This window comes from Pleurodeles waltl, chromosome 1_2 (genome assembly GCF_031143425.1).
Source record: "Pleurodeles waltl isolate 20211129_DDA chromosome 1_2, aPleWal1.hap1.20221129, whole genome shotgun sequence".
Classification (NCBI taxonomy): domain Eukaryota; kingdom Metazoa; phylum Chordata; class Amphibia; order Caudata; family Salamandridae; genus Pleurodeles; species Pleurodeles waltl.
In genome coordinates, this window is record NC_090437.1 from 1,027,408,142 (window position 1) to 1,027,435,429 (window position 27,288).

The window sequence follows — 27,288 nt, forward strand, 5'->3', positions numbered from 1 at the left end:
AGAATTTTACGAGTCCCCTTTTTAACAGTGCCCGCCTCGCCCAACATATTTTTCCCTTCAAGAGCGCAGTTTCATTTCTGCAGAGGTTTCTGCGCTGATAGCAAAAGGCGCCATTGTCAAGGTTCCCAAACACCCTTCCGGTTTTATCAGTCCTGTGTTTCTAGTGGACAAAAAAGGGGGTGGTTCACGCCTGGTCCTGAACTTAAAAGACTTAAACGGTTTCTTAATGTACCGTCATTTCAAGATGGAGGGCATTCAGTTGCGTTCCTTTCCCTTTCTTGCGGTGGTTCTTGGTGTTGATCCCTTCCTTTTGTTGGTCGTGGTTCCCGTTCCTCCCTCGTTGTTGCGCTGCTCTCTCTGGGGCGAGTGTTCAGATGTCTTGGTGTGTCTGCCCTCCTTTCCCTCCGGCTGTTCAGACACTGTTTCTCCTTCCTGCACCTGGTTGTCAGATACTGGCATGTCAGGGGTTTGCTTTCCTTGCCGTTTGCGGTGGCGTCCCTTGGGTGCTCCCATTTCCTGGCCCTCCCTCTGTAGTATGTGGGTTCCGTTCCACGTTTGTATATAGCCATTCCTTTCTTTTGCTTGGCCGCTGCCTTTCCCTTGCGGGCTTGTGTGGTACTCCATTTGTTTCCGGCCCCCAGTGTTGCGGTTGTGCTTTCTTGATTCCTCATGGTGCTGTGTGGGGGTTCCGTTCCGCCCATCTCTGCACATCTTTGCCTCCTTTTCTTCTGGTTTTTGGGGTTTCCCTGTGGCATCTTGCTCTGTGCCCATGTTCCTCGCCATTGTGGTGTAGGTTTTTTCCTTGGCGTCATCTTGGGGTCTTGGTCTCTGCCTCTCATGCCATGAGGGTGTCTTCCACTCTGGGTGCGGCAGTCGCTGATTCTGGCTCTTGTTCCAGTTCACTTTCTCTTCGTCTCCTTTTTTGGTGCTTTTGGCTGCTGTGGGGGCTCTTGTTGGTGCCCTCAGCAGGGCCTCCTGGGCTGCTCTGGGTGCAGTCTGTGCTGCGCACCTGGGGTGGGTCAGGCCTGGTTTTGCAGGTTTGGGTGGCCTCCCCTGCTTGCCTTGGGCTGTTGGTTTCCCACTGCATTTAATTGGGGTCCTTCCTGTTGCCTGTTGGTCTCTATCCCAGCCTATTCTGCTGTGTGTGGTGGGCTCTTCTCAGGTGTCTCTTTGGGCATTTTCCTCTTTTTGTGGCTTTGCCCAGTCTCTTTCTTGTACCATCCCTTCTCCTGGCACAGGGGGCTCTGTGGGTATGGTGTGCTCCCTCTTAATTTTCCTTTTTTGGCCTGCTCTGTGATGGCCTGTCTAGTGTAGCATTCTTCTGGGTCTTCTAGTGGTACGGACCTTTGTCTGTGGTCTCTCGCTCCTCTGTCTACTTCCTGTGTGGCACTGGCAGTGTACTCTGAGCCTGTGTCCTGTTCTCTGGGATGGTTTATTTTCGCTATCGTGCCTACCATGGTGTGGCGTCCTGCCCCGCTGTGGGAGTGCTGAGGGTGATAGGATGTCCTGGGTGGTTCACCAGCCTGGCCATGTTGTTTTCTTTATTTGGTTATCAGGGTCCTGTGGCCTTCTGCCGCATCTGTGGTGCCTCATTTCCTTGCTGGTCCTTCAGGGCTCGTTGCTGCCCTACCGCGTGGTATTCTTCTCTTCACTGGTCTCCTGCTGTTGGGGTGGTACCCGCTTTGGTTTGGGGTGTGGTGTTGGCTCCCTTCTCCTAATGGGTTGACCTTTCTGTTTTGTTTTGCCTATTGTGCAGTTTGATGGCTCTCGGCTTGTTTTTCAGCTGTCTTCCTGTGGCTTCCACTTGTTCTTCCCTGGGTGCTGTGAGGCTCTTCTAGGTGCAGTGGCTTAGCGGGATATCCCTGTGTCAGTCTCCGGTCTCTGACGCATTTGTTCCTGAGGGTAGTGGGTCCCCTGGTGGTGCTCCTCCTTCTCCGGCAGGTCTCTTGTGTCTTTATTTGGTCCCTTGGCTCCTTTGGGTGTGGCTTCTTGGCCTGGTACCTGTTGGTCTCTGTTTCCAGCTTGGCCTTTGGTTGGGGCCGGCAGTACTGTGGTTCCTCACTCATGGTTGGTGCCTCCTTTTTGGGCTCCGGCTCAGGGGTTTCTTGGCCTAGGCCCTCTTCCTCCAGCTGTTGGCAGGTTTTCACACCCTTGTGGGTTCTTTGGTTGTCTCAGCTGGAGGCATTTTTTGCATTTGGTTTCTGGTTTGTCCGGCACCTTTGCAGCTCTTGTGGTGCTGTCACACACCATGGTCCTGTCGGTTGGCCTTCTCTTGGATGCCGTTGGTGCCGCGGCTTATGCTTGCGGGCTGGTTTTGTACCGCTCTGGTGGGTTCGCTCGGGTGGTGCACCCTTGGTGGTGAGCTCAGCCTCCCGGGTGTCAGTCTTTTTTGAGGTCCGGGTGTCAGTCTTCTTTGAGTCTTGCAGGGGCTATTCATTTCCTGTTCCCTCTCCTCTTCTTCCTCTGTTCATTGGAGCAGGGGGGTGAGGTTACTGTTGTTTCTTGTATCCAGGGTCTGCCTCCCCTCTTGTGCCTGTTGTCCATGGGGGTTCCATGGGGGGTAGAGGGCCCTGTCGGTGCCTTGGCCCTGGTATCGGTGGTGCTTCTTGCCTCCGGTGGCATTGTTGCCCTGTTTCTGCTTTGCTCTTGGCTTGTGCTCTGGTTGGAGCTTGCTTGTTCCTGGTTCACTCCTGTGGTAGTGGTTTGGTGTTCCCATGTCGGTTGCCTGTGGTGCGCTCTTGGCTGCGTCCCTTTCCTTTTTTGCGATGGTTCTGTGGCAGCTCTCTGTCTTGTCATTGTATGGTGTGGGCTGCGAAGCTGTGGCCTTTCACCGACTTTTGGCAGTGGCTGTGCGTTGTTTTGGTCTGCTGCCTGTTGGTTTCAGCTCCTGTGTGTCTCTGGCGGTGGCTCCTATGCCGCTTTCTCCTTTTCTGGGTTCCCTTGGTTGGCGCAACTGTGGGCAGGGGTGCCCTTCTTGTCTTTTTTCTGGCTTTTGTTGGGGCGGCTTCTGGGTTTTGTATTGTCTGTTCCCCTTCTTGTGCCTTGCTGCGCTGCTGGCAGGGCTTCCTTTGCTCCTGTGGTCTGGCTCTGTTGCTTCCTTTCTGGTTTGCGCTCTGCTTCAGCTGTGCCTAGGTTTTCGCAGGTGGGTCTGTTTGGTTTCTCCCTCTCTAGTTGTTTGGGGTACTGTGTTGTTTGTTCATATCCCTTATTGTGTTTTTTTGTTGAATCTGTTTGGTTCTCAGAAGGCTGACTTTTGCCTTCTTGGGTATTCTCCAATTAGTGCTGAATGGGACGAGGACAGGAGGGACCTGGGGGGTAATGTACTATTACTTACTGGTAATCTTCATTTCTCCTAGTCCTGTTGTCCTAGTCCCATTCATCACACCCCTCCCGTGCTTCCGGCCTTCTGTTGGGGCTTGGTAGTGCAGGCGGAATGCTGGGTAATTACAGCTTCTGTACTACCGATGGGAGGGGGTGGAGAGCGGGTATCTCCTTATGTTCTTTTTTCTGTTGTGGAGATAGTTATCTCGAATTAGTGATGAATGGGACGAGGACAACAGGACCAGGAGTAATGAAGATTACCAGTAAGTAATAGAACAATAAGCAGCACCATCCGATGGGAGGATTGAAGGATCCTGATGCTAACTGATTAGTAGACTGAGAACCATTTTTCCTGGCTGAGTTTTGCCTTTATAATTCAGGAATTTCTACCAATGAGAGTGTGATATTATGGGCATTGAAAGTAAAAGCTGAAGAATTCCATCTAGCCATTAAAACTTCCTTTCCCCATATGTGTTGTAGCACCTCTGTGGACCTTCTTAATCCCCACTTTACACAAACTAAGATTGCTCCTTACTAGCCTGATCTGGGTCCATTGCCCTGGCTCCTCTTCATGCAATATTCATGCTTCCAAATATCATTGCAGGGATATTGTGATGTCAAAAATATTGTGGAGATAAATATTGAATGTAAATATACGGTTTTCCGCTTGACTTTTAATATAGTTGTAAAATATATTGTTTGATAAAATATTGCTGTACAGCTGTACATAACAACATTACATTATATTTTAATGTTGTGTTTTGGATATTTTTGCTAATTAGTTGTGATAGTTGTGAATTTTTGTGTTATGTGCTTAATTTTTAAATAGTTTGATGTTATATATTTATAGTAAAAAGTGTGTTTTAGAATTATTCATTGTATTTAATTTTAAAATGTATTTTTTCCCTACATTTTTTAAAATATTATGTTTAATACATTTTAATAGTGGGATGTAAGTTTTATAGAGAAGAAAAGGATTCTTTTTTTTAAGTGTGTGTGTGAGAATGTTTTTTATTTTAATTTGTTGAAAAAAATCATTAGTATTTTGGAATTTTAACATTTTAAATATATATTAAATGTAAAATATTTTTTTGTTTTTTTTATAATGTTTGAATTGTAATCATCTTTTACATTTTAATTATAAATTTATGTTAATTTCTTTACTTCTAAAATGTACAAAATGTCGTTATCTATTTAATTCTTTGTTTATGTTATTTTATGTATATTTTGAGTTCATGATAAATTAAAGGGGACATATTTAAAAGATGTATTATTATACTATTTATTACAGTAGTATTTAAAATATTTAAAATTATAAATGTTCTTTCATTTTGTTAAATAAGGTTTAACAAAAAATGGTTAATAAAGTTTTTATTAGTGGGATTTGGGGTTTGCGGTGGCATAGGCTGGGGAGAATTTTGATGTATTTTTTATTATATTTATATTTTACTTAATGTTTTACCACTTAAGTATTGTATTTGTAATTTGTTTTGAAAAAAAGTACATTTGAAATGGGGGATAGTTTAAGTATTGTTTGTATCATTGTTCAAAGTCAATTATCATTTTATGTGGAGAGTAGTTATTAGTTTTTGCTTTGATATGGTTTAAATGTCCATGTTAAGTTTGTTAGGCGGCAGTGCATAAATGAGAGTTATGTTAGTGTTATGATATTCACCATGTATGGTGTATATCTGGGTGACTAGTGGAGGGCACATTTTAAAAGTTTAATCCATCATCCATGTTTCATATTGACTCAGTTTTAAGACATTATTTAGTGTTACAAATATAATAATTATTCTGTCATTATTGTGGTTGTCATGTAGGAGGAAGGGTTCTTCATTATGTGTAGTGGTTAGGTGTTCTGGATTTTGTATGCCTTAGAATCTTCTAGGGGAAGTCAGGGTTTAACTTGTGGCTTTTTTTAGTAGGTGATAATTTTCATTTTGTCATTGATATTTGTGCTAGTTTTGGTTAACTATGGGATGGCGATATTTTTATAATCAATATTTTTTGTCATGTTTTGGTGAGTCAATATTTTTTTTCCACTGTATTCTGTCATGGAACCAATCTAGAGCTAACCTACACGAGGCTCCTTTAAAAACATATCAAAGGACCACATGTGCAGTGGTCATGTTGCAGTCAAGTCTGTGTTTTTGGCACACCACTGCTTTGCAACATACCCTTCATTTTGTGATGCAGCTGATGTGGAGATCACTCACACCACAAAATGCACATTTTTAAGAGACTGGAAAACCTCCTGGCTGTTTAATGTGCATGAGGCAGGAGTCCTCTTCCAAACGCTGGGGAAAGCTATTGTCTGCGAGAGTGATCAGAATAACATTCCTGTATTTGCAATTCCTGCATGTCAGTTTTTTTAAACTGTTCATGTCCCCCAAAGCCTGCTGGCTTCCTGGAGTGGGCATGTTAGGGAAACCAAGGAAGATTGATCAGTTTTCTCAACAAATCATGGGGACCCAGACTGTGCAAATAACTCATGAATGCACCACTAAGCTCAAGTGATTGGATCCAACATTGCGCTGCCAGGAGCTTTTATCTTGGATGCAATAGGAATGTTGGGATAATGTATGCACCACAACCTCAGCTTCTCCTCTTTACCATCCCCTTTTAGGCAATCAGTATTCACCATATTCCTCTTTAGCTAAACAAGCTGTTCTGATGTCCCTGTGTACATTTGGAGTCTCAAGGCCAAGTTGTAAAGGACACCTCAACTCAACTTAAGGTGCTCTCTCTTTTACATCCACAAATGAAACTCAGCCTTGTCCAATGACCCATGGCAGGGCAGTGGCATAACAATAAAAGATGCAGAAAAGGTACAATGCTGTGTGCAATGAGTGTCCACTACCACAGGAATGCATCAGTGAACAAAGCCCAAAAGAGGGAATAATTGGAGCTTAGTTCAGTGAGGCCTACAGGACAAAGGGGGATCCCCAAACTCAACCACTAACTCACAAATACCAGCACTCACACCTTCATTCATACATAAATATAACCACTTACAGATACTGGAAGACATAATCAGTGATGTCATCGGTGATGTCATCAGTGATGTCACTGACTATGTTATGAGTGATGTAATATGTGATGACAGAGGTGCAAGTTATATTTAGCTCAGGTAACTATAACTTCTGAATTTCTCTGGGTTTGTGGAAGGAAATTCAGGACCTAACTATAACATCTCTAAAACCGTTGAATTTTTTCATTGAATTTCTAAGGTTTTTTAATTCTATTTCCTAACTATGACATCCCTGTAACCTTTGTTTTTTTTCAGTGAATTTCTATAGTTTTTTTTACAGTCTATTGGCTAGCTATAACGTACCTGTAAGCTTTGTTTTTTTTTCAGTGAATTTCTATGTTATTTTTAATGTATAGTAATTTTCATTCCTATACGTTAATCCAACTACTGCTGTGCACAGCCAAAGGGATTTGGCCGCATCCTATCTCTCTGGGTGTGAGAATAGGTGTAAGAGGGTGTATTTGGGGTGAGGGTGGCTGTGAGAGTCTCTGTCTGAGTGTGAGAGAGCGTGCATTAGTGTCTTAGTGGGTGCGTCAGTATCTGAGTGGGTCTGTGAGTGGGTGCATGAGGCTCTGAGTGGTCTGTGAGTAGGTGTATGAGTGTCTCAGTGGGTCTGTGTGTGGGTGCATCCATGTCTTACTGGGTCTGTGAGTGGGTGCATCAGTGTCTGCGTGCATGAGGGTCTCAAAGGGTCTGTGAGTGGGTGCATGAAGGTCTGAGTGGATTTGTGAGTGGGTGCGTGAGGGTCTGAGTGGGTGCATCACTATCTGAGTGGGTCTGTGAGTGGAAGTGTCTGTGTGTGTCTGTGAATGGGTGTGTGAGGGTCTGAGTGGGTCTGTAACTGGGTGAGACAGTGTCTGAGTGGGTCTGTGAGTGTGTGCATGAGGGTCTGAGTGGATTTGTGAGTGGGTGCGCAAGGGTCTGAATGGGTCTGTGAGTGGGTGCATGATGAGGGTCTGAGTGGGTCTGTGAGTGGGTACATGAGGGTCTGAGTGGGTCTGTGAGTGGATGTGTCAGTGTCTGTGTGGGTCTGTGACTGGGTGCATGAGAGTGAGTGAATTTGTGAGTGGGTGCGTGAGGGTCTCAATGGGTCTGTGGCTGGGTGCATGAGGGACTGTGTGGGTCTGTGAGTGGGTGCATCAATGTCTTACTGGGTCTGTGAGTGGGTGCATCAGTGACTGAGTGGGTCTGTGAGAGGCTGTGCCAGTGTCTGTGTGGGCATGTGAGTGGATGTGTCACCTTCTGAGTGGGTCGGTGAGTGGGTGCATCAGTGTCGAAAGTGGGTCTGTGAGTGGGTGTGTGAGGGTTGGAGTGGGTCTGTGAGTGGGTGTTTGAGATTCTGAGTGGGCTGGTGAGTGGGTGCGTCAGTGTCTCGCTGGGGCTGTCAGTGGGTGCATCAGTGTTGAAGTGGGTCTGTGAGTGGGTCCATGAGGGTCTCAGTGGGTCTGTGGGTGGGTGGGTCAGTCAGTGTCTAAGTGGGTCGGTGAGTGGATGTGTGAGTGTGTCAGTGGGTCTGTGAGTGGCTGTGTGAGGTTCAGTGTTCTGTGAGTGGGTGGGTCTGTGAGTGGGTGCATCAGTGTCTCACTGGGTCTGTGAGTAGGTGCATGAGGGTCTTAATAGGTCTGTGAGTGGGTGCATGAAGGTCTGAGTGGATTTGTGAGTGGGTGCGTGAAGGTCTGAATGGGTCTGTGAGTGGGTGCATCAGTGTCTGAGTGGGTGTGTGAATGTCTGTGTGGGTCTGTGAATGTGTGTATGAGGGTCTGAGCTGGTCTGTGAGTGGGTGTGACAGTGTCTGAGTGGATCTCTGAGTGGGTGCGTGAGGGTCTTAATAGGTCTGTGAGTGGGTGCATGAAGGTCTGAGTGGATTTGTGAGTGGGTGCGTGAAGGTCTGAATGGGTCTGTGAGTGGGTGCATCAGTGTCTGAGTGGGTGTGTGAATGTCTGTGTGGGTCTGTGAATGTGTGTATGAGGGTCTGAGCTGGTCTGTGAGTGGGTGTGACAGTGTCTGAGTGGATCTCTGAGTGGGTGCGTGAGGGTCTGAATGGGTCTGTGAGTGGGTGCATGAGGATCTGAGTGGGTCTGTGAATAGATGTAACATTGTGGGTCTGTAACGGTGCATGAGTGATTGTGTGGGTCAGTGAGTGTGTGTGTGATAGTGTCTGGGTCTGTGAGTGGATGTATCACTGTCTGAGTGGGTCAGTGAGTGGGTGTGTCAAAGTCTGAGTGGGTCTGTGAGTGGGAGCTTGAGTGTCTGAGTGGGTCTGACTAGGTGTGTGAGGATCGGAGTGGGTCCGTGAATGGGTGTGCAAGGGTCTGAGTCGGTTGGTGAGTGGGTGCGTCAGTGTCTGAGTGGGTGTGTGAATGTCTGTGTGGGTCTGTGAATGTGTGTATGAGGGTCTGAGCTGGTCTGTGAGTGGGTGTGACAGTGTCTGAGTGGATCTCTGAGTGGGTGCGTGAGGGTCTGAATGGGTCTGTGAGTGGGTGCATGAGGATCTGAGTGGGTCTGTGAATAGATGTAACATTGTGGGTCTGTAACGGTGCATGAGTGATTGTGTGGGTCAGTGAGTGTGTGTGTGATAGTGTCTGGGTCTGTGAGTGGATGTATCACTGTCTGAGTGGGTCAGTGAGTGGGTGTGTCAAAGTCTGAGTGGGTCTGTGAGTGGGAGCTTGAGTGTCTGAGTGGGTCTGACTAGGTGTGTGAGGATCGGAGTGGGTCCGTGAATGGGTGTGCAAGGGTCTGAGTCGGTTGGTGAGTGGGTGCGTCAGTGTCTGAGTGGGTCTGTGAGTGGGTGCATGAGTGGGGCATGAGTGGTCTGTGAGTGGGTGTATGAGTGTCTCAGTGGGTCTGTGTGTAGGTGCATCAGTGTCTCGCTGGGGCTGTGAGTGGGCGCATCAGTGTTGAAGTGGGTCTTTGAGTGGGTCCATGAGGGTCTCAGTGGGTCTGGGAGTGGGTGGGTCAGTGTCCAAGTGGGTCCGTGAGTGGATGTGTGAGTGTGTCAGTGGGTCTGTGAGTGGCTGTGTGAGGTTCAGTGTTCTCTGAGTGGGTGGGTCTGTGAGTGTGTGCATCAGTGTCTCACTGGGTCTGTGAGTGGGTGCATGAGGGTCTCAATGGGTCTGTGAGTGGGTGCATCAGTATCTGAGTGGGTCTGTGAGTGGAAGTGTCGGTGTCTGTGTGGGTCTGTGAATGGGTGTGTGAAGGTCTGAGTGGGTGAGACAGTGTCTGAGTGGGTCTGTGAGTGGGTGCATGAGGGTTTGAGTGGGTCTGTGAGTGGATGTGTCAGTGTCTGTGTGGGTCTGTGACTGGGTGCATGAGAGTCTGAGTGGATTTGTGAGTAGGCGCATGAGGGTCTCAATGGGCCTGTGAGTGGGTGCATCAGTGACTAAGTGGGTCTGTGAGTGGCTGTGTCAGTGTCTGTGTGGGTCTGTGAGTTGATGTGTTACTGAGTGGGTCAGTGGGTGGGTGTCTCTCTCTAAGGTGGGTCTTTGAGTGGTAGGTTGAGTGTCTGAGTGTGTGTGTGAGGGGTTGTGTGAGAATCTCAGTGGGTTGGTGAGTGGGTGCGTGGGTGTCTGTGTGGGTCTGTCAGTGGGTGCATTAGGGTCTGAGTGGTGTGTGAGTGGATATATGAGTGTCTGAGTGGGTCTGTGAGTGGGTGCATGAGGTTCTCAATGGGTCTGTGAGTGGGTGCATGAGGGTCTGAGTGGATTTGTGAGTGGGTGTGTGATGGTCTGAATGGGTCTGTCAGTGGGTGCATCAGTGTCTGAGTGGGTCTGTGAGTGGATATATCGATGTCTGTGTGGGTCTGTGAATGGGTGTGTGAAGGTCTGAGCTGGTCGGTGAGTGGGTGTTAGTGTCTGAGTGGGTCTGTGAGTGGGTGCATGAGGTTCTGAGTGGATGCAGGGGGGTTTGAATGGGTCTGTGGGTGGGTGAGGATCTGAGTGAGTGTGAGTGGATGTGTCAGTGTCTGGGTCTGTGACTGTGCATGAGGGACTGTGTGGGTCAGTGAGTGGGTGCGCGGGTGTCTGAGTGGGTCTGTGAGTGGATGTGTCACTGTCTGAGTGGGTCGGTGGGTGTGTCAGAGTCTGAGTGGGTCTGTGAGTGGGAGCGTGAGTATGTGAGTGGGTGCATGAGGCTCTGAGTGGCCTGTAAGTACGTGTATGAGTGTCGCAGTGGGTCTGTGTGTGGGTGCATCAGTGTCTCACTGGGGCTGTGAGTGGGTGCAACAGTGTCAGAGTGGGTCTGTGAGTGGGGGCTTAAGGATCTGAGTGGGTCTGTGAGTGGGTGCGTCAGTGTCTAAGTGGGTCTATGAGTGGATGTGTGAGTGTTTTAGTGGGTCTGTGAGTGGCTGTGTAAGGCTCAGTGTTCTGTAAGTGGGTGTATGAGTGTCTCAGTCGTTCTGTGTGGGTGCATCAGTGTCTGAGTGGGTCTGTGAGTGGGTGCATCAGTGTCTGAGTAGGTCTGTGAGTGGGTGCAGGAGGGTCTCAATGGGTCTGTGAGAGTGGGTGCCTGAGGGACTGTGTGGGTCAGTGAGTGGGTGCGTCAGTGTCCGAGTGGGTGTGTCAGAATCTGAGTGGGTCTGTGAGTGCCTGAGTGGGTCTGTGAGTGGGTCAGTGAGTGGGTGTGTCAGTGTCTGAGTGGGACTGTGAGTGGGTACATGAGGTTCTGAGTGGTCTGTGAGTGGGTGTACCAGTGTCTCAGTGGGTCTCTGAGTGGGTGCATCAGTGTCTCACTGGGGCTGTGAGTGGGTGCATCACTGTCTCACTGGGGCTGTGAGTGGGTGGATGGGGGTCTGAGTGGGTCTGTGAATGGGTGCGTCAGTGTTTAAGTGGGTCTGTGAGTGGCTGAGTGAGTCTCAGTGTTCTGTGAGTGGGTGTATGAGTGTCTCAGTGGGTCTGTGTGTGGTGCATCAGTGCCTCACTAGGTCTGTGAGTGGGTGTATGAGGGTCTGAGTGGGTGCATACGTGTCTCAATGGGTGTGGGGGTGGGCATATGAGTCTCTGGGTGCATGTATAAGTGAATGAAATAGTGTATGAATCAGTCTGTGGTTCCTCTTCCAAATGTTTTCATTTTCGCTATTATTTTGCGAATATCCCCCATGGTGACACAAAATTATTTTAAACCCACAATTTGCCCATAAAACACATCTATATCACACCCCTGGGATCAGGGTACCTCCACCTTGACCCTTTATGCCACTTTTAATTAGGATTTTCACTCCTGGGGACCGTGTCCTGTGAAATAAAATGGCAGCCGCAACTTTCTAGTCAGGTTGCGGTCAGCCAGTTACAGCGCTTCTTTTCGCATGTGCATTTGCGAAAAATCACGAATATTCGCAAATTATTCACGAGCCCAGATATACAAATTTGTATTTCCTTGTATATCTCAAAAACAACTGAATGGATTTACACCAAGTACGCAAAAGCATAATCTGTGTACCAAAAGCTGGCTTTCTGACAAATTTGGTGTAATTTCATCCAGTGGGTCGGGCTGTTGTCGTGTCTAAAAGTCCTATGAGAATTAACCTAGGAAACCCAACTTTTTTGACCCCTCCACTTTTTCTCAGCATCCACTTGATGGATCACCCCCAAACTTTCCATGCACAACCAGAATCACTGCGACACTTGTTTTGGAAAATTTGTGAAAAATCATCAAATGGTGCCAAAGATATAGGCAAGTCAAAAAACACTTTTTCTACAGCCTGAACCGCTGGACAAAATTACACCAAATTTGCCAGAAAGCTAGATTTTGTTCCGCAGATTGTGCTTTTTGTTATTTGGTGTAAATTTGTTCAGTAGTTTTCAAGATAATAAAGGGAAAAGAAATGTGTACATCGGGGTGGAGCCTAATCATAGATCTCATGGTGAGATCTGATTGGTTGTCAGCATTTCAACCAGAAACTGATGGCAGCCATCTTGGGACCAACATGCATGATAGCGCCCAATTGAAATACATTGTAGTGAATAGCAGGCTTTGAGGGTCACAAAAAGGAGAACATATAAAGGGTGAGAACAAATTTTAGTTACAATATAAATCATTTATTGATGGTACCATGCTAATTTTAGTGGTATGTTCTAAGGTGATTTTACCCTGCTGGGATTTCTGGAATCATGTTTGAGAGAGAACTGTTTTCTCATGACTTCCCCATTGAGGTTTTGGGAGATGCTTCAGAAGCTAAAATGAGCCTATTTTGTGTAAATTCACACTGTCTTTCTCAGCCATATTAGAATGAAGTCTGATATTCTCATTAAAACATTAACTTCCAACAGGAGAAGCCTGTCAGTTGATTCCCCTGTGTTCTACTGCAGCCTCCCCGAGTGTCCTGGAGAACAACTAGAGAGCTAACAGTCTTAATTAGGACAAAAGTATGGCACACCTGAAGCCATCTTGATTGAATCAAAATGGTAAAACTTTAAACATTTAATTTAGAAAGGAACAAAATGCGGGGTCCGCTTTCTCATAGAAATTATGGTTAGTGCTGTAAAAAGAAAAATTAGTACACGTTTTAAGAGAGTTCTAAAATATCTTCCTGTTCTACTTCCAACAGGAGCAATGTGTCAGATGACTCCCTTGAGTTCTACTGCAGCCTCCCAGAGTGTTCTAATTGACAATTTATGGCAAAAGTTTGGCACACCTGAAGCCATCTTGATTGAATCAAACTGGTAAAACGTAAAACATTTAACTTGGAAACAAATTGAGGGGGTTAATTTTGTATGGTTAGTGCTGTAGAAAGGACAATTTGCACATGTTTTAAGTGAGGTCTCAAATATCTTGCTCTTCTATTTCATCAAAACATTCTGGCATGCGTACTGAAACGTGCACTTTCAACACCAGCAGCAGACTGCCAGTTAACTCCCTGGTGACCAGCAGGTTACAATATTCTAATGAGCAACTAAACATTCTGAATTTATGCCAGAAGTATGGCACATTTGAATGCCAGCTTGATGAAATTGAAGTGAAAAACTGAAAGCATTACCTACTGAGGATACTGCAGTAAATAAGAAAATTAGGTAGCCAGGCACTGCATCCAACCCCGTGCATTGTGATGGGCATCTTACTTAACGTTCAAAAACCCTAGGAATTCACTAAAAAACAAAAGGTTACAGGGACGTTCTAGTTAGGAAATAGAATTCAAAAATACCTTAGAAATTCACTAAAAGAACAAAGGTTACAGAGACCTTTTAGTTAGGTTCAGATTTTGCACAACACCATAGAAATTCAGCTGTTAGAGTTATTTCAAGTAACTATAACTCATGCCCTAAGGTAGCTCTAGCTCGTGCCCTCGCCATGCACTTCTAATTAGCTGAAATTTTACATCATTCATGACTTCTTCTTTGACATCATAATATCACTGTAACATTTGCAGTAAAATTATTGACGAGAAACCTGTGCATGGCAAGGGCGCGAGTTACAGTTACCTGAGGGCATGAATTATAGTTACTTTAATTTCCATGGTTTCGTGCCTAACCTAACTATAAGGTCCCTGCAACTTTTTAATTTAGACGTGTGTGTGTATATATATATATATATATATATATATATATTTATATTCATATTCATAAATATGTTTTCTGTTGTCATAAGTAGTAATTTTCTTAGCTTGTATGAATATATACACGTTTATTACAACAGTTTATAGTTTTATTGTTGATATATTATATGTATGTGTACATATGTTTCTCTGTAGTTATACCCTAGTGAATATTGTTACTCAAAAACAAGGAGAAGAGAGATAGGTGCTACCAAAGGAAACAGTCTCCCTAGCATAAGAAGCAATAACATATAATTACCTCAGTGTCTAATGTGATGCTGAAGATCCATAGAACAACTAAATTGGTATAGGGACCTTCACAAAAAGAAACTGTTGTAAGCATGGTTAGTCATGAAAAACGTAGACTGACCTTAACACATCAACCCAGAAGTCATACTTCATCATAGGGTTGTCTACATCCACCAGACGGTTTAGTAGATGGGCTCAATCGACCTAACTGAAAGCGCTTTATTGGTCGTTTTGTATCTGACGTGTTGGTGAGGTTAGTAGGGAACAGTGCGCACAATGAATGAGAGCATATTTGTGTGCCAGTGTTATCACGATAACCACAAGTATGTTCAACTTCTCTTAACTTGCAAGTGCTTTGTTTTGCAGTATCACATAAACATAAGCACAAGTGCAGCATGGATTGATAAGATTAATTGTTCTCCTGTTTGCCTAAGAGCTATGGACCATATGTACAAAGGTGAGGCTTTGCGATTCCCAAATATTGAATTTGTAGAAATTGCTTTTAGGGAATCGCAAACTGAGATGTATGTATGAGTACATTCCTCTAGTAGAGATTCCTACAAATTCACAGTCGCAATTCGAAAATCTCAATTTTGGAAATCGCATAATTGTGATTTCCTAATAAGAAATCACAATTTAGGAAAAGTTGCATTCTGGATGAACAATGATGATGTGAAACCAGGAAGTTAAGAAATACAAGGTGTAGCCACAACCCACAACCCAGAAGCCTAGGAAGGTGCTGGAAGATAGGAGCGCACCTGTCTCACCACTGGCAGTGGAATACCTATTCTTGACATACACCATATCCACAGATGATGGGGACAATGGTTCTGGCAGCTGGAAGCGCAAAGACAAATTCTCAGAAAAGGAGTTAGAGGTGCTAACCCAAAGAATGTGTGGCACATATGGATCAGCTCTTTGGGAAGGCATAATTCACTGTTCCTGAGGGCCAGAAGAGCAAAATATTGAACAGCATCCTGTAGAAGGTGAACTCAGTTGGTGTCACCCAGAGGACCATACCAGATATCAGGAAACGCTGGTATGATTTAAGATCCCGCATGGCTGAGGGTCGTGGCACAATTGGTGGACCCTCCAAACAGCCCCCTCCCATGATATCATTGATCGAGGGGACACTGAAACCAGAAAGTGTGGCGGGAGTGTCAGACTTTGACACCTTCAACCCTGCAGGCTTCAGACAGGGTAAGTCCTCTCCCCTTTAATTACATAATGTAACATATATGTAATTACGCCAATACAACATCGCAACAAACAAAACTCCATTGAGATTTTTCCTGTAACTTTGCAATGCATCATGGAAGTTGTAGTACATCTAAGTTACATGCTGTACTGTGTGCTGATGACTACACAATGTATATCTGTACATTATATACATGTCACAAACACATGAATTACAGTTTCAACAATATTGTGAACAATCATCGACCATTTATTTACACTAACGATATACATATATTTCCACAGATCACACCCAGAACATGACAGAAACAACTGAGGCAGAAGCAGCTACTAGCAAACATGTGGAAATGGAGGACAGCACAGTTGCAACTCCTATGCCCATTAACCCAACTTCAAATACTAGGAGAGCCATCATTGCACCACTACCAGGATTTGTGGAAGGTGATGAGGAGCAGCCTCAAAATAGGACTACAACCACATTTGTGGGGAGGACACAGACACTGTAGAGTCCAACTAGCAACAGCCCACAATGACAGTATGTCAGATGACATGGCAGATAGTTCTCCTTTGTTTGATGACCTGGAGAAATCCATCAGTACAGCGCATGCAAGCCAAACAAATAAAGACTGTTAATAGCATCTGCAAAGCATGTCAAGATCAATTCTGCAATCTCTGAAAGACTGTTGAATTGCTGCTATGGAGAAGGAGTAATGTCTGCGAAGATGCAGGCACAGGCAGCAGATGGCATGCTTTGATGTACTCACTTGATCAATAAATCGATTGGCAGTAGCCACGACCATTCTTGCATGGAGAACTGTCAACATAGAAAATGACATGGGGCACTGCTGTCAGGATGTTGTACGTGGGCATACCAATATACAACCTATCTGTCCCCAACATTTAGCCATCACCTGAGAGTAAAGACAGCTGTAGCATCAGTGCAACATCTGTGCAAGAAGGATGCTGTACCAGGTGCACACGCCAAAACACATCAAGATCTGACATGTCCCCTCTTTCACAGGCTAGTCTTGCTGAGAAGGCAACCAACCCCAGAGGCCATAAAAAGTGAATCTATTGTACACTCAGAGTGATTAGGCTACTTTGTTTTCTTGGTTTTGTCATGCTTTGTTGGCACAATAGTACAAGCTCTATGGATACAGTTGATTAAAGAGAGATACATTGTCACACCCTGAATAAAAGGTGATCTTTAAGTTATGCATGAAGCATTATCATCATGTGTGATGTCTATTTCGTAGATGTGGTGCCCATTCTTACATCAGAAATAGTTGTTGGTGATCTCTGTGCATCAAGCACAACCCCCTGCTGCACGTGTCCCATTCTGCTGAACGGTAATGGTGGTAGTTTCTCATCTGCAGCTGATTCGGGCTCATGCTGATGTTGTGCAGACCATTCCTCCTTGCAATGTTGTGTATAGTGGCACATGTGACAATGATTTTACAACATGTCTTGGGTCTGTAAAGCAGTGCTCTACCAGTTTTGTGGAGGCATCGGTATCTGGACTTCAATATGCCAAAGGTACGCTCAGTGATTGGCCGTGTTGTCTTATGTGCCCTGTTGTACTGCCTTGCATTTCTGGTTCTTGGAGTATAGTATGATGTCAGTATTCAGTGACACAAGGCATATGTGCTGTTTCCTTTAGGAGCATGAGAAGAATAAACCATTAGGTCACACAAACAATGGAGTCAGCAATCCCCTTACCAAGTAAAAAGCCATCACCAAATTCACCCTGAGACTATCGGTTATGTATCCCATTGTTGCGGAACATGGAGTTATGTGTGGTGCCTGGGAATATGACCACAATGTATGTTATAATAATAAATGAAGCATCACTGACTACTTGTACATTGAGTGAGTGTGAGCTTTTCCTATTTCTATCGATAAATTAATTTGCTGAGGGTGGATATATCAACACAGCCAATTACATTCGGGAACTGTCATACCCGGAAAAGCATTAATTTGGTCTGCTGCCAATAGTGGGACATATTTGGAAAACACATGTATTGGATGCTTTAGCTAACCATAATATCCAGAAACTTGTGTGAGATCCTGGAAAATCCACTTTGACACTTAACTGGCCATTGCTATGACTCTCTGGTAACTGCCAGAAGCTAAAAGGTGTAGACAGTACAACACCTGCATATGTGGAGGGATTGTATTGCTTCTGGGTGTTGGGGTCTGTAGCTGAGGTTGTAACTCAGCAATTAATTCCAGGTTTACTTCACTGCTGAGCCTGTACTTCTCATATATCTCCTCCTCAGTCTGTTGAAACAGTAACCCTCACCCTAAATATCCTTTCCTGTCTCCTCCGCCTTCTCTGTCTGCCAGCCAAAATCCTCATCCTCCTCGCCAAAAAAATACAGCCATTCTGAAAGAGCCAGATGCATTTTGGGTGCCTTTTTTAGTTTGCACCTGGTTACAGCCTGACACAGATTAATAGTATTTACATTTCATAAATGGCTATTTTGCAACTATTTGCTATCAGGAAATCTTTTGGTGTTAGCAGTTTGCTATTTGGAAATCCCTATTTGCAATTTCATATTTAGCGATTTCCAAATTGCGATTTCTACTGGATAGAAATCGCATTTTACTCCACCTAAAACGCCTTTAGTACATTCTAAAATGAGATTTTGCATTTCCTAACAGCCTGAAATTGCATTTCACACCATTAGGAAATGCAAAATGCCTTTGTACATATGGGTCTATGGTATTCTTCAGTACATAGCCATGAGTTGTCATAAGCATTACTCCATCAACCAACTAACTACTAATATATATATTTTTGTGTTTCTTGTTCTTAATTTTCACCCACATGTACTATCTTTACCTGACAATGTTACATCTAGCTAGAGTACCATGACTGTATACTATAAAGAGGATGATTGGTTGCATGAGTGTGAGAGTCGTATGCCCGAGGTATCACAGTTCTCTGGAAGTCAACAGATCCATGTGGGCCCAGAAAGAATCATGAAACGTGTTGACATGGAGTATTTGGGAAAATATCCCTCATTCTTGTTTGTGATATCCAATAGAATTTGACCCAAGAAGAAAGCTTATATCACTGTAGGGATTTTTGTTTGCACGTTGATCCCCACTGACTTCACCAACAGATGAGATATAAAATGGCCACTGAAGTGTTCTCAACTAGATTGATTAAGCACGTGCCCCTCATACTAAACTGTTGGGCGATGTAGTCAACACTATGGTGAAGCATGACACTTAGGTTGGTGTGTCAGGGTTAGTCTAAATTTTACATGATTAACCAGCCCTACACTGGTTTCTTTTGTGATGGACTCCCATGCCAAATCAATTGCCCCTATGATCCTCAGCATCACATGTTAGACAACCAAGGTAATAAGATGAATATTGTTATACTTGGTTACCTTTTAAAAAATCAATAAAAATGTATTAAGTCTAAAAAAAGGAATGGTATTCAAAAAACATTGTTAGAACCTGATTTGTCATGACACACTTAAGTTTACACCAATCTTTGTGAAACAGGTCCTATATCTTTAAACTTGTCCTAGCGCAAGGCCCTTATCTCATGCTCCTTTGCAGCATTAGAATGCTTATCTGTAACTAACCTTGACAAATTAGTTAAGATCTTGCTCTGTGCGGGTTGGTTGCTAGAAGGATCCTGAATAAAGAGTTATTTTGCCATTTCTGTGTCATTCCAGGAAAACCAAGAGTGGACAAATGTAATGTTTATTTTATTGGCTCGCTGGACACATTTTGAAAATATATATATATTTAAGGCTGAACCCTGACTAACAACTAATTCTTTCACACTACAGTATAATTATCAGAAAAGAATGCTTTATTGATGCACGGAAATATGGTCAAATAATGTGACAAATTATTCTGCCCTTGCAGATACATTGTTTCAGTGAAATGAAAATCAAGCAAATATACTTTGCAGTGTAACAAACCCAATATGTCTCTTTTATTATATTTTTTCTGGATAGGAAATTGAAACCTGCAAAGACGTGAATAGAAGAAGTGCCACACACATCTTCAAAGTACTGGCCTGAAAATATGACAGGAATCCTCCTAAGATCCTTTGTGTTATTCTCCACCTTTGTTTTCTCCATGTCCAACACCTTGCATCTACCTCCAAACACAGACTATATTGCGAATTTCTCACATAGTTCTCTCCTGAATGTTCCCAAAAACTTGCCACTGCAGACAACAATCCTGGATTTACAAGCAAATAATATATCCATACTTGTGATGTCAGACTTCAGCTATTTATCGAAACTAAAAGTCCTAAACATGTCAAACAATAAATTGAATGAGTTGGACTGCAGTATTTTTACGCTCAACAAAGAGATGGTATACCTGGATCTGTCTCATAATCGGCTGGATATTATTTATGGTCAGTTTAAAGAAGGGTTTCAATACTTGGATCTTTCATTTAATCATTTCAAATCTTTGTCCATGTGTGAAGGATTTAAAAATATGATACATTTGAAATATTTGGGGCTTGGTGCTGCAGTGGTGCAAAAATCTGATTTAGAAGGTTTGCAAAGTTTGAGGCTACACACTGTACTTCTGGAATTAGAGAGCCTCTCTCATTATGAACCCGGTAGCCTACAAATGTTAAACACTCTGAAGCTTCGGCTTGTGCTCCCAAAAAAGGACATGGACCCCTATTCTCTTCTGACTGATGCAGTCAACAGTGCACAAACTTTAGAACTCTCAAATATAAATTATGCAACAACACTCATAGATGCAGAAAGCCTAAAACATTCAAGGGTTTCTGATATAACTATGATCAATATGACTTTGAGCTGGAGTAATATTGTTAAGCTGCTTCAGGCCTTCTGGAAATCATCTGTTAAATTCCTAAAAATGGAGCAAATTACAATAGTGGGGGCAATTGAACATGAATATTTTGATTACAGTGCAACTTTAATACAAGAGATGATGTTCGAAAATGTTACCATTACTGATTATAGATTTTCACAAGACGTTGTATACAGATTTGTTTCTGAAATGAATATTCTTCGTTTGACAGTAAATCATGCCAATATTATATATATGCTTTGCCCATCCAAACCTAGCATATTTAGGAGTTTAAACTTTGCACACAACGCATTGACAGATGATATTTATCAAGACTGCAGCAATTTAGCTAATTTAGAATCACTAATATTACCGTGGAATAAATTAAAGAAGTTATCTTCAGTAAGCTCTATGACAACCCATATGATTTCTTTGCAGCATTTGGATGTGAGCCACAATTCTTTGCAGTATGAGACTGATGAATATTGTCATTGGTCAGAAAGCATTATTAATTTAGACTTGTCTGAAAATGAATTGACTGACTCTGTTTTCATATGTTTGCCGATAACTGTCAAAAAGCTTGATCTGCACAGTAATCAAATTGACCACATCTCCTTGGAAATTAGACAGTTTGCCGCTCTAGAAGAGCTGAATCTTGCATCCAATCGACTAAAGGATCTTCCTGATTGCCGTCCTTTCGGAAATCTTGTAGTAATAAACGTGGCAATGAATTCCATTCAGACACCATCCCCTCAGTCTCTTTATAGCTGCCCAACTGTAAAGACAATACAGGCAGAACACAATCCATTTCAGTGTAATTGTGACTTAAGGGAGTTTGTTTATCGAGAAAAACAGTCATCTGCACGGTTGTCAAAGTGGCCTGAGTCTTACCGATGCGCGTATCCTGAAACCCTTAAGGGAACATTCCTGCAGGACTTTCGAATTTCTGAATTATCCTGCAATAGATCACTTTTGATTGTCTTGATTTTCATTACTGTTACCATCTTAACATTGTGTTTGTTTTGTCTGTGCAAATACCTGGACATTCCTTGGTATATGAGGATGATATGGCAGTGGACACAAACAAGGCGCAGGACTAAAAACAGCAGGAACGCGCAGCACAACCTGCAACAGAACTTTGATTTCCATGCCTTTGTCTCCTATAGTGAGCATGACTCACCATGGGTGAAGGAATGCCTTTTGCCAAATTTGGAGAGGGAAGATGGGTCTATACAGATCTGTCAACATGAGAGGAACTTTGTTGCAGGAAAGAGTATTGTTGAAAATATTATTAACTGTATAGATAGAAGCTTCAAATCCATCTTCGTTCTGTCTCCTAATTTTATCCAGAGTGAGTGGTGCCATTATGAGCTCTACTTTGCCCAACACAAAGTGTTTACTGAGAACTCTGATGACTTAATACTTATTTTATTAGAACCCATCCCCAAGTACCTAATTCCTGCCAGATACCACAAGCTGAAGGCTCTCATGGCTCGTAGAACCTACTTAGAGTGGCCAAAAGAAAAAGGAAAGCAACGGCTTTTTTGGGCCAACCTAAGGGCAGCAATTACCATTAACCTGGCAGAGTCAGACGAAGAGTTGATCACATAGGGCACAAATGACAGAGTCTAGAATTAATTGGTACCTCTGTTCTCCGTCAGCCATTCCCTCTGAAGTACACATACCACAGTGTGTGGTTGGAGCACCAAATATTGGTGCTATTAACATTGTAGCACTGATCTGCAGCCTAGCTTCCAGATCTGAGGAAATGTGCACCTCTTCTGACTACCATTTATAACAAGTGAGTAAGTGCTTGCATACGGATGCACAAGAAAGCGTCAAGGTAATTTGAGTGACCTATAAGATGTGTTGAAACCACTATTACTTTGCAACAACAGTTGGTAAGCTGCTTTACCTTGATGCTTACATTTGATTGAGGGGTGAAAGCCCCATCCAGTGACACTGGTAGAATGGGATTCCTAACCATGTGCGAAGGTCTAAAGATACAGTCGCCACATGTGAGTGGAGCTAAAGCCTCAGTAACTCAATGTGGGCAGTTTTAAAAAACAGTAACTGACTTTGAGAATAGCTTACTGTCGGCCAGGCTCTATGTTGTACTACTTCCAGAAAGGCAATGGAAAATTATTTAAAAAATCAGTGGTGTTCACTTTTATAACAAAAGTGGTCATTGCACAGTGTGCTCCACAAATGGAGTTCTGCCTTGCTGTTTAACAAGTAGATGCCATTACAGTGTCGGTTCAATCTAATGCCTCAAATGCGTTGTGTCAATTACTGAACCTGACTGATGTTTTGTATTAGAAAACTCCTACACAGATTACAAAATAACCCAACTGATACATTGACTCTCTGGCCTCCTTGATAACACATCAAAAATGTAGTATGACAGTGTCTCATATTACAAAGAAGGGCCAGATCATGAACAATGGGAAACTGTGCAAAATATTTTTTGCCTACACTTGCACCTGTGTTTAAACAGTACATCTGCATTTCTGTATATGCACAGCTAATCACAAGTTTGCACACAGGCCCTCTGTTGTGATTAACACGTGCACCTATTGAACTTGTTTTCGAATAGTGCACAAACTGCACTATAAAAGTGTCCCTTGGCACTGTTTCACTTAGAATTGAATATTCAGTTATGTAATGTGACAGTAATTTACATTAACAAATATGACCTTTTTTTGAGTCTCACTGGACAATTAATTGTGAGCTCTTTGGAGAATCACTTTACAGCACACTGTCATTAAAAATGAGATGATCCTTTCCCATTCCCAATGTGACAGCCATACTCTGCTGTTTGCAGGAGGAACATCTTAAGAGTTGGAAATGCATCAGCACGGACAACCCCCTTGTGTATTGTGGTGTTCGTTGACTGTTGCAGCTACAATGAACCAAGAATGCCTGCAAACCCATTCTGAACCTACACTTTGTGAATGAAAAAAATCCAGCATAGTGGCACAGTTTCCGGATGCGGAGATGCCCTTTGCAAGAGTAAATTTGAGCCAGCCTCATTCTCGGAATCACAATATGCAATGTTTTTTTTCTTTGTGCTCATCTATCCTTTACTTATGTCTGCAAAACATTTGAGAAATTGTGATCATTGGATCCTGGTTGTTTATTAAGAGTGATGAATTAGACGCAGAAATACTACTGTTAAGCACTTTTATTGAAAAAAAAAACCTTAAACAGTTTTGTTTGTTTAGAATCTCTTTATTAAGTTTAATTATTGCAAACAATGCTGTGTGCTGAGGACAATGTGTCTTACTCCAATTCGTGGGAGTCAAGTAAGTTCTATGAATAATATGAAATTGTGCAAGTGTAAAGAGGGCATTCCTCTGCATGTAACTTAGTATTAGGCTCCAGTCCACTTCTTTTGTTAGCCCATGTCTTCACCCTATTTTTCCCAAAAGCCCACCAGGGAAGCCTTCGCCCCCTCTAGTTTTCTCAATGTAATAGAGTTCCTGCTTTCCCACCTTTACTCAATGTACATAGCAATTGAAGAACTTTGGGGGAGGGTAGTTCTGTTTCCTGTTCCCTCCAGATTAGTTTTAGAGTTCTAATCATAGACCAATATGTAAATAAAATATTCCCGCTGGGATATCATGATCTCAAAAGAGGCCTTGAAATGGTCTAATAGTACCCCAATAAAAACACTGTCTCGCCATACTAATAGCTCTTTTCACTCATACTATTAATTGTCAGGTTCTATTTGCTTTCTGGAGGCTAAGTACACCCTCAAGCAGAAAATTGGGGATACATGCTGCAGTCAAATGGGTCTTTTTAAAGTTCTTGTACAAGAGGAAACTGACACTGGCGCATTGGTGGTGTGCTGCCTCTCCCTTTTAATGTGTTCGATCACTATGCACTGTACTGCAGCACATAATGCTCCTTTTTTCAAGAAGCGTGTATATTTTTTAATATGTCAAATTATTTTAATTCCTTTTTTACGAATGCCGTCATTTTTGACAATCGTTAATTCTGCTGTTACAAGTTTATTTTTGCATTGTGCTAATTTCAGTTCATTTGTTATGAACAGCACAGTGTTCCTTTTTCAGGAAAGATGTGAATGAGGGTGATTATATTGTAAAATGTATGTGAAAGGTATTGTTTCTTTCATTAGGCAATCTGCCACTTTTGGTTCATTATGTGTTCAACAGTTACCCATTTTAGGCACTGAACACTTTAGAATGAATTCATATTGTACCTAATGACATGAGAAGAGGTACGATTAAGGAGGTATCTCTCAGTCGATTAATTTTACATGTGTCTAAGGTAAAGTTGTATTTACAACCTCAGAATATTTTTTACAAGTAGTTTTTTTCCAAGTTTGCCCATGTTATGCAGCATATTCAATAGATATTGTGGTCTGAAAATGTATCTTTTTTACTTGTGGGAAAAATATAATAATTTTTCTAATGCCACTCAGCGTCTTTATAGATTCATAAAGAGCAGTTTTCCAACGTTGGAACACATAAACTGCCAAATTAGAGATCTTTGTGCTTATCCAGAAGACCAATATTTGAATCTAGTGATGCTTCCTGTGAGACAGTATATCAACTGTTTTTCTCTCACTTCTTAAAACTACAGGTAAATAACAGTAAATGATCATGAAAACACAGAAGTTTTTTCCATTCACGCGAAAATTACATTTCCGTTCTTCTCCACGTCTGTCCCTCAACCCCTGCCACAACTGTTGCCACTTGCTTTCACTTCCGGATCAAATAGATCAGCAAATAGGCAAATAGACACGCCCGATTTCCAGTAGCATGAACACTGTATGAATATCCGAGCCGCATCGCCATATGGGAGCAAGCTTCCTGCTTAAATCTTTAAAAGGTTTTAGCAAAAGAATCAGCGAGCACTCCAAGTGTGTTGCAAACTGCATTCATCAGTGGCCAATCCTTGAAAATAGCAGACTTGTTTGGGTCCTACTCAAAACAAAACACCCCTGTTATCCTCTTCCTACAGCAGGGTTACAACTCTGGCAGTGCTTAATGTGTTAAAAAAAGAAGAAGAAAAGTGCAGGGGCTCAAAGTTTTTTTTTTCTGAAGCCTACAGATGGTGTTCCTGAATAACGGGGTTGCCCAGCACCAAGGCTGTCTAGTCTAGATTCCACCCCCTGTCTCTTTTATACAAAACCATACCATCCCTCTCAATTTAATTAATTATTTTCTTCTTTTGGTTTCTCTCTCTCATTTCTACTTTTTTCTCTCTTGTTCGGAGTTATAGTCTGATGAATAAAAATAATTCCCAGTACCCAAAAATGAGTACAGTTGAGACCCACCTGTAATCACCAGCACAAAGTTAACACTGGCTGAGTAATCAATCTTCCAAAAGGCACTTCATGACACAGCGTTTCCATTTCAAAGCATGGCAAGAAGCCTGTTTTTAAAGAACCATGTGAAATGTGCTTCTAACACATTAGCATTGTACAGGTTCTAGGCAGCTGCATCATAGTTTTGTCAAGTGACTTGCTCCGTGTAAGAAGAGGGCAGCTAGGAATCTGTAATTGCTATTGTCAGGATTAGAGTGGGCATTTTAACTGCAGAATTTTACTTGCATGTGTTGACAGGCATGAAAAATCTCCTGTTTTATGGAAGTGTAGACGTTTTATACATTCATAAAATTGTACATTATTAATATTGTGTAAAATGTGATTTTACACTCGAAGTTCCATGTGTATAGTTTGATGCTATTGCCTTTGAAATGAAGTCATAATGACATGTTAAAGTGTCTTTTTCTGGCTCATGTTCACTAACTCTGAGTTAAGTCTCAACACCATCTTGTTTAAAATGACTTCTCGCTGTGCACATTCACTGTATTATTTCTGTAGCACTCAGTCTAACAGAATCATATTTTTTCATCTTCACTGATGCTGTTCTTACTGTACTCGAACAACAATATCTATATAGGCTCAGTTATGTTATAAAAATCCCAAAGTCCCCTCTGCCAGCTCACTGTACTGTATTAATTCACAATAGTTTACTGTTGTTTTGTAACTAGTTTGCCCTGCCAGTTCCAGATAAGTTAGCATACATACATAAAGGGACTGAGTCAATATTCATGTAGTGGGATAGTGATTAGATGATAAGGCAAAATTATTTTTAATAGAACTGTGCTCTGATTTGCTGAAATGATAACTGTTTTGCTCACTCCATGATGATTTAGCATTTTCAATGTTAGGCTATGAGAAGATTTCCTATATAAACCCTCGATAATTGGGGGTGAGCCTGAACCTTCCTGAAACTTTTCCGATGTTACAAGTGATGCTGTCGTATTTTCTGTTGATTTTGCTGCTCATTTGAGACAGAATATTTCTGAGTTTTACTTTTTATTATGTATTGTCAAATCACTGAGGCTTTATGGCACTGGCTTTATGCATTTGTGTTAACAAACTTCATGTACTGCACTTCTGAATTTGTGTAATAAAGTTTTATAACATTTTCTAATTCTGCTCCAGCACTCTGTTATTGAGCCTGTCTTTAATTAATTATATGTATAGTAGATATGCTGTGTGAAACCCTGACACTTAACACCTTGTGTCATTAATTGTTTTGTAGGTTTTTATTTACGTTTTTGCTATCACACAACATGTACCACTATGCAATAATCATCTGCAGTGCTTAAATTAAACAATCATAGCAGTCTCCCTCCAACAGCATGAATTTGTCATGTGATAAATTCTTGAAAATAGCAGACTTGTTTGGGTTCCTACTCACAACAAAACACACTTGTTATCCTATCCCTACAGCAGTGTTAGAAATCTGGCAGTGCTTAATGTGCTTAAAAAAAGTGCAGGGGCTCAAAGTTATTTTTCCTGAAGCCTACAGATGTGTTCCTGAATAACGGGGTTGCTCAGCACCAAGGCTGTCTAGTCTAGATTCCACCTCCTGTCTCTCTTATACAAAACCATACCATCCCTCTCATTTTAATTCATTATTTTCAGCAATAGGATGCTATCCTATTTTCTGTTGATTTTGCTGCTCATTTGAGACAGAATATTTCTGAGTTTTACTTTTTTTTATGTATTGTCAAATCACTGAGGCTTTATGGCACTGGCTTTATGCATTTGTGTAATCAGATTTCATGTACTGCACTTCTGAATTTGTGTAATAAAGTTTTATAACATTTTCTGTTT

At 42.6% G+C, this 27,288-nt stretch overlaps 1 protein-coding gene across 6 annotated transcripts in view; it reads left to right on the top strand.

Annotated features, from left to right (window-relative positions):
- Positions 1 to 26,599, top strand: part of LOC138247518 (toll-like receptor 6) — an 89,673-nt gene extending 63,074 nt beyond the window's left edge. For 4 of the 6 annotated variants that reach the window (XM_069202102.1, XM_069202099.1, XM_069202100.1 and 1 more), the window contains one exon: positions 19,310 to 26,599. In XM_069202102.1, coding sequence (XP_069058203.1) covers positions 19,380 to 21,740 — 2,361 coding nt within the window. In that variant the 5' untranslated portion in view covers positions 19,310 to 19,379 and the 3' untranslated portion in view covers positions 21,741 to 26,599. Of the gene's footprint in view, positions 1 to 15,611; positions 17,196 to 19,309 lie in introns of those variants that run through there. The other 2 variants (XR_011194584.1, XM_069202103.1) reach the window with 1 other exon arrangement.
- Positions 26,600 to 27,288: the final 689 nt, after the last annotated feature.